The following is a 7,979-nucleotide window of genomic DNA, read 5'->3' as shown; positions in this document are numbered from 1 at the left end:
CATACTATTTTGGAGAACTCTACCAATTTCTCTGCTCGGAAGAATTAATGCCATTAAAATGGTCTTCCTCCCACAACTGCTCTACCTATATCAGAACATCCCAGTATTCATACCTAAATCCTTTCATAAACAACTGGACTCAATTATCAATCCTTTCATCTGGGATTATAAATCACACAGGATAGGTAAAAAACACTCTCTCCCAAATGTTATATTTTATTACTGGGCCGCTAACCTCCGCGTTGTTACGTTTCTGTTGGACGACGTACTTCCGGCATCCAGCTGGCTTAGTATGGAACGTGAGGAGTGTCACCCCTTCTCTATTGGCGCTGTGATTTTGTCGCCTGTCAATCTGGAGATGTCACTTTATTGTAACAATCCTATTATACATAGCACAGTCCGAATCTGGAAGCAAATTAAAGTCCACTTTGAGCTTAGACCAATGTCATTCATGCTCCCTGTCGCCAGGAATCCCTCCCTTGCCCCTTCTAACCTTGATAACACCTTTGAGCGATGGGGAGAGTTGGGGATAAGTACCATAGGGGATTTATACATAGAGAGGACCTTTGCTTCCTTTGAGTTGCTGAGGGAAACTTATAATCTTCCCAGAAGTAATTTTTTCAGATACCTACAAATTAGAGACTACATTAGAAAACACCTCCCAACATTTGGGAATGCTAAACCTTCCATGTTTGACGGATGCATAAAAATATGCCCCACCTCAGATAAACTGATATCGCGTCTATATGATGCTTTTCAATCTGTTAGCACACCTTCTACAGATGCCATCAAGGCAAAATGGGAGGAAGAACTAGGGAATGACATCTCAGTGGCAGACTGGGAAGAGAGCTTGGAGTATATCCACACATGCTCCATTAATTCCAGACATCGTCTCATACAATTCAAGGTATTACACAGATCACACTATTCCAAAACTAAACTGCATAGGATATTTCCTGACACATCCCCTACATGTGATAAATGTCAGGCTACGCAGGGTACACTACTCCACTGCTTTGCCCTATGCTCTAGCTTGCATGGTTATTGGTGTGGAATTTTTGGGATCCTCTCTGAAGTTTTGGAGACTTCAATAGATCCAGACCCGCTTCTGATAATCCTGGGAGTATCTGAGTCCCTAAACGGATTAACCAACCCCCAAAAACAACTAATCTCGTACGGTCTCATCTCGGCAAAAAAACTAATCTTGTTTTGGAAAAGGAGGGAAGCGCCCTCTACCAAATTATGGCTCAGTGAATTGGCAAACACTGTACACTTAGAAAGAATTCGATATATTCTGAACAATAAATTATCAACATTTGATCAAATCTGGCAGCCTTTCCTCTCCTACTTGGACGAGTCGGCGCTGTGAATTTGTACTTATTAACGCACTCTCAATTGTAATATTTTAATCTACCTTTGGGCAGCATGTGCTGGCCCTGCCACCCGAGCAGTTGGGGGGGGTTTGGGGGAAATCTTCCCTCTTTCTACGTGTCCTTGTTTTGTATGTCGTGTTTTGTATTATTTGTTCTGCACCCAGAACTCTGGGTCTTGTTGTTCCTGTATGCTCTTTTGTTTAGATAAGAATTGTATACCTATACACCATTCTTGTGTTTAATAAAAATATTTGAAATGAAAAAAAATTGATTTATTATGCAACCCATTGAGCGTGTGGGTGAGAAATAAACAAACATTTACAAAAATGAAAAAACACATCCCAGAAAATCATTTCTTCTAAAATGTAGCAGTATATTGGGAATGAGACACTATCAATGTGACAATCTTAAATCACCCAAATCCTTGCTATGCATATCAGTCAATAGTGATGTATCACCATGTGTTTAGGGAACAGATCAAGAAAAGGAAAAAAAAGAAAAACAGGACCATTCCATCACCAAAAATCTTTAGTGAGCATCATATGCTTACACTGAACAAACAGGTCAAGTCTCCAGATCTGAAACCATACCAAAGTAATAATAATAAATAAAAAAAAAGGGCACATGGAAAATGTAATCCAGTCTCCTTTTCACCTCATTTAGCACACGGTAATCTTACCAAAAGGCACATCTCAATAGGTAGTCTAAGTAACTCATTACTTATCCCATGTACAAATACTTATGCAATCACTTAAAAAAAAAAAGAAATCACTGGAATACACCTTAGGCAATTGATGTAAATGATCAAATATAATGAAAAAGTACAGTACTTCAGACATTAACACTTTAGTTACAATAAATCCACATGAACATATTAAGACACTAAGATTTCCATGTATTTGTGTACTCAGAAAACAGGTGAAGTGATCTGCAAAAAATATTTCTAGTTAAATCATCACTTCTGAAATACAACAAGACTTTTCCAATACAACCAGAAGAGGGTTCCATGCAGTGACAAGTAGCATCATGATTGTCAGAACAGGTTTGAAGCAAACTACAAGTGTTTATTGAGTAACGGTGGAACAGCCTGTCACTAAAAGATTAAGAGCCATTAAGAACAGTAAACTACAGCTGCACCCCAATGAACAATGTGGAGTCTCTCGAAACATTAAAAATGACAAAAAACACAGATCGTATAAATAACAAATACAACTATAAAATCTAAAAGAAAGGGATATCCTGTGTTTGCCAAAACTGTTAAGGAATGTGAATTGAGAGTCCATTTGGTGGGGATAAGTGTCTGTACTGCTAGATCCAGCACCCAGGGAGTAGTTTCATTTGTCCAGCAGAGCAGCTCTCTCGCCGTGCTGCGATTCCAACTCTAGAGGGGCATTATTGCGGTATATCAAGAACTGTATGGAGATCTGATGCTGCAAGTCAAGGGAATTCAAGAAGTTCATGAAATTAAATAAAAATTATATTCTTAAAAAAGGCACTGGAAAGGAAATGCATCCCAGACTACAGGCTTAGATATAGGATCATGTACAGGTACATACTTACAGCATACCAGTCACAAACCAACCTGAACCAATTGCCTTTAGGTACAGTGCCTTGCGAAAGTATTCGGCCCTCTTCAACTTTGCGACCTTTTGCCACATTTCAGGCTTCAAACATAAAAATATAAAACTGTATTTTTTGTGAAGAATCAACAACAAGTGGGACACAATCATGAAGTGGAACGACATTTATTGGATATTTCAAACTTTTTTAACAAATCAAAAACTGAAACATTGGGCGTGCAAAATTATTCAGCCCCTTTACTTTCAGTGCAGCAAACTCTCTCCAGAAGTTCAGTGAGGATCTCTGAATGATCCAATGTTGACCTAAATGACTAATGATGACAAATACAATCCACCTGTGTGTAATCAAGTCTCCGTATAAATGCACCTGCACTGTGATAGTCTCAGAGGTCCGTTAAAAGCGCAGAGAGCATCATGAAGAACAAGGAACACACCAGGCAGGTCCGAGATGCTGTTGTGAAGAAGTTTAAAGCCGGATTTGGATACAAAAAGATTTCCCATGCTTTAAACATCCCAAGGAGCACTGTGCAAGCGATAATATTGAAATGGAAGGAGTATCAGACCACTGCAAATCTACCAAGACCTGGCCGTCCCTCTAAACTTTCAGCTCATACAAGGAGAAGACTGATCAGAGATGCAGCCAAGAGGCCCATGATCACTCTGGATGAACTGCAGAGATCTACAGCTGAGGTGGGAGACTCTGTCCATAGGACAACAATCAGTCGTATATTGCACAAATCTGGCCTTTATGGAAGAGTGGCAAGAAGAAAGCCATTTCTTAAAGATATCCATAAAAAGTGTCGTTTAAAGTTTGCCACAAGCCACCTGGGAGACACACCAAACATGTGGAAGAAGGTGCTCTGGTCAGATGAAACCAAAATTGAACTTTTTGGCAACAATGCAAAACGTTATGTTGGGCGTAAAAGCAACACAGCTCATCACCCTGAACACACCATTCCCACTGTCAAACATGGTGGTGGCAGCATCATGGTTTGGGCCTGCTTATCTTCAGCATGGACAGGGAAGATGGTTAAAATTGATGGGAAGATGGATGGAGCCAAATACAGGACCATTCTGGAAGAAAACCTGATGGAGTCTGCAAAAGACCTGAGACTGGGACGGAGATTTGTCTTCCAACAAGACAATGATCCAAAACATAAAGCAAAATCTACAATGGAATGGTTCAAAAATAAACATATCCAGGTGTTAGAATGGCCAAGTCAAAGTCCAGACCTGAATCCAATCGAGAATCTGTGGAAAGAACTGAAAACAGCTGTTCACAAATGCTCTCCATCCAACCTCACTGAGCTCGAGCTGTTTTGCAAGGAGGAATGGGAAAAAATTCAGTCTCTCGATGTGCAAAACTGATAGACATACCCCAAGCGACTTACAGCTGTCATCGCAGCAAAAGGTGGCGCTACAAAGTATTAACTTAAGGGGGCTGAATAATTTTGCACGCCCAATTTTTCAGTTTTTGATTTGTTAAAAAAGTTTGAAATATCCAATAAATGTCGTTCCACTTCATGATTGTGTCCCACTTGTTGATTCTTCACAAAAAAATACAGTTTTATATTTTTATGTTTGAAGCCTGAAATGTGGCAAAAGGACGCAAAGTTCAAGGGGGCCGAATACTTTCGCAAGGCACTGTAAGTTCATTACGGTCATTGTAATACAAGGACCGAGCCAAAAGCACAAGCTAGGTGTTAAGTCAAAGCAGACTAAAAGTTATAAGTACACATGTGATTGAAGAGACCAGAGGCACAGCAGGCATTGTAATGAGAAGGATACCAGCAGGTCTAGAGAGAGGGTGCCCAGGCTGCCGACGAGCCAGGGCAGGTGGTGGATGATGTAGCTTCCCTCTCCCTGGCCCTGCTCAGGGTTCTTCAGCAGCACACTCAGGCCGTACATGGTGTTACCCAGGATGACCAGGGCAAACAGAAAGTAGGACACACCCTCCGTCGACTTTCTTGTATACTACAGAGAGATAGAAAATATCCATGCAGCACTTTTACAGGTAGGAAGCCTACCCAGTACTCATTCACTCAACAACCCTTCCCAAACTCCCCTTCTTCAGACTCACATTAATGTGCATCTGTGGCATTCTGGAGCAGAGGTAAAGCACTGAGGATATGGAGCCAATGATATACCCAATGATCTCCTTGGTGCTGAAAGCCTGGACACACAAAAAAAAGTTTGCATGTCACGCATAACATTTAGCCAGGGGCCAGTGTCATATCAACACAAATTACATTAGCATCCACTAATTACTTAAAGACCACTTTTCACCTTAATACCGTCCACAGTGGTTGACAGTAAGGCCCGCCCTTTAAAACCAGAGAGGACCACATCCTGTTGGGACGCAGGTAAGGCCATGAGGCTGGCAGAGAAGCCCAGGACATAGACCACACCCACCACATTTAAGACCAACCTGCCTGGGTTGAGAGAGAGAGAAAAAAAAAAAGGGCTTAGTCTTCATTTTTGGAAGACGCTGCCTCAGCAAACTCCTGCAACAATGAGTCGCTGCGTCATCAGCTGCCACAAAAATAAGGAAACAAAAACAGAATGTTGTGGTGATGCACGGTATTGCTGACATCAGTATTGGGTCATTTTTTACATTGGACAATAAGTGGAAAAAATGCAACACCAATGTAGAAAAATTTGGATCTGTTAAGTGTACTAAAAAAAAAACAAAGTTGGGGACTTTTACCATCACAAGGTCTAGTATCGAGCAGTGTTTTGCAACACCAGCCTAATCCTAGGGAGCCTCTATGTAGACGAGAACAGTCCAATCTGAAGCTATTCCCATGCTAAAATACACACCTGTTAGGTTCACTGAACTGTTAAATAACTAAGCCTATATTCAATTTAAACAACCTTGCAATGTTTTTTGGCATAATGAGACATTTTTTACAAAGGTGTCTTGGAAAGAACATTTGCTGATTTGGCAGAACATGGACAAGCCATACCCTGTCATTTGTGTGTGTATGTTAAACTGCAGTGTTTCCCAACTCCAGTCCTCAAGTACCCCCAACAGTACACATTTGTTGTAGCCCAGGACAAGCACACCTGATTCCACTTGTCAACTAATCATCAAGTCCTCAATGAGTTGAATCAGGTGAGTTTGTCCGGGGCTACAACAATGTGTACTGTTTGGAGTACTCAAGGACTGGATTTTGGAAAGACATACACACACAAAGGCCCCTCGATTAATAGTCAATGGGTGGAATGTACAATGACCAGTGGCCTTGATTTAGTACTGACAAATGTCACAGCAGATAATTTGACAAAAACAAACTCACTGTTATTCATCCTGTTCTTAGCCACATAGTAAAAGTACATTCCCAGCATCAATAAGTCAGCCAGGACATAATACACTGCTGTGTACATCTGTATGAGAGAAGGTGGAGAGAGAGAGACATGTCAGGGGTGGACAAGGGGAATACTTATATGACAAACATTAAAACATCATTATCTTTACATCAGTATCTTGATGAGCTGACAATTTCAGTTTATCCTTATTCTCATTTTAGACTGACACCAAAACAGTTGTATTATTTTTAAACCATTTCAGCAATATTGACTGCCCCGACAGCCATCACTTACCTGTAGCGGAAGTTGGTCAGCTAAGAATGAGCCTACAAGATTGCAGGAGTCACCCCCCAGCCACAGCAGCAGAAACCAAATGGACAAGGCACTGTCCATATTCCCACTCTTACAAGAGTTGTAGTACTGCCTGCAACCATGAACATAACAATAGGAAGAGTAACAGTGCTGTCTTTAAGTCAGAAATAATGTAAACCCAATCAAGACTTACGGCAGAGAAGAGACCATGAAGCACATTATTGACAGCAGACCCAGGATTACACTGGCCATGTCCCTGGCGTCCTGGGCACATTCCCGCAGCCCTTCCCAAACCCATATTGACCCATTTGGGCACACAGCGCTGAAGTTTCCATCAGTGTTCCATCCAATGGACACAAGCGTGAGGACACCATCAGCCGACCCCAAATTCAGACTCATTCTATGCAGAGGAAAGGGTTAAACGCACAAGTTAGACAAAATAGCCAAATAAGTAATAAATTACAGGTAGGTATGTGCTTATTATTTCTGTAGGTAAAACTTGTTTATACCTCAGTCTCAGATGTTACTATCTGCTATGGAATTCAGAGTCGAGTGACCTCGGTTTGAACCAAGAATGGACTGACTGTTTCCAGCTGGGCAATAAAACAAGTTGCTAATTTACGTTTCCTTGCTTGTTAACCGGCTGCCTCCTCAAGGTTGTGGCTGATTCAAACGTCTAAAACAAGGTAACGCCGGTAGAACATTCAAAATACTGATCTTACCTGATTCTCGGACAGTTATTGAAGTGTGTCCAGGAATCAACGTCTGTTTGCCGACTGGCTTGCAAAGACAAAGAAAACAGGCATAGACGTAAAAACAATTTTTTCGGAGTGACCTAGCTAGTTATGATTGGAAGATAATCTCCAACGTCAGGGAAAAGGCGGAGCTAGACGGCAGATTAAGGGAGTTATATTAACCTGAGCCGCCGTGCACCGTGAACGAGCAAAAGCGGTCAGGGAGGAGCGCCTTTCTCAAATCGAACCGTAATATGCGCTGCTCGAACATGTTAACGAGGCAGTATAGTGCATAATTTAGAAACATATATTTTCAAACTAGTTTTCATTGGGGAGGCAGATAAAGCGTTTTTATCAAAAGCAATCTCTGTTGCATCTGAAAACACAGAATCCTACTCATTACCCCAAGTGCTTAAACGGATACTTGGCAATGAGGCCATTTATCTATTTCCGCAGTCAGATGAACTCGTGGATACCATTTTATGTCTGTGCGTCCAGTATGAAGGAATTTATAGTTTCACGAGCAAATGCTAACTAGCGTTAGCGCAATGACTGGAAATCTACCTTAAAGCTAGTTAGCAACTTCCGCACGCAGACATAAAAATGGTATCCATGAGTTCATCTGACTCTGGGTAAGTAAATAAATGACCTTATTACCAAAATCCCTAAGT

At 41.2% G+C, this 7,979-nt stretch overlaps 1 protein-coding gene across 2 annotated transcripts; it reads right to left on the bottom strand.

The window, feature by feature from the left end:
* Nucleotides 1–1,630: 1,630 nt before the first annotated feature.
* Nucleotides 1,631–7,428, bottom strand: LOC112222040 (lysosomal amino acid transporter 1 homolog). Of its 2 annotated transcripts, none has more exons than XM_024384589.2 (8): nucleotides 7,297–7,428; nucleotides 6,768–6,974; nucleotides 6,557–6,686; nucleotides 6,253–6,340; nucleotides 5,240–5,385; nucleotides 5,034–5,126; nucleotides 4,742–4,927; nucleotides 1,631–2,797 (listed from the first exon to the last, which is right to left on the bottom strand). In XM_024384589.2, exons 2-8 carry the CDS (start codon nucleotides 6,971–6,973, stop codon nucleotides 2,708–2,710), a joined length of 939 nt encoding a protein of 312 aa, XP_024240357.1. In that variant the 5' UTR covers nucleotide 6,974; nucleotides 7,297–7,428; the 3' UTR covers nucleotides 1,631–2,707. The 2 variants fall into 2 exon arrangements, with proteins under 2 accessions (XP_024240357.1, XP_024240358.1); XM_024384590.2 differs by lacking the exon at nucleotides 7,297–7,428 and adding an exon at nucleotides 7,084–7,257.
* Nucleotides 7,429–7,979: the final 551 nt, after the last annotated feature.

Source organism: Oncorhynchus tshawytscha, linkage group LG22 (genome assembly GCF_018296145.1).
Source record: "Oncorhynchus tshawytscha isolate Ot180627B linkage group LG22, Otsh_v2.0, whole genome shotgun sequence".
In the NCBI taxonomy this organism is placed as follows: Eukaryota; Metazoa; Chordata; class Actinopteri; order Salmoniformes; family Salmonidae; genus Oncorhynchus; species Oncorhynchus tshawytscha.
Note: the sequence above shows the minus strand (reverse complement) of the source record. Positions and strands in the feature narration are given on the sequence as shown.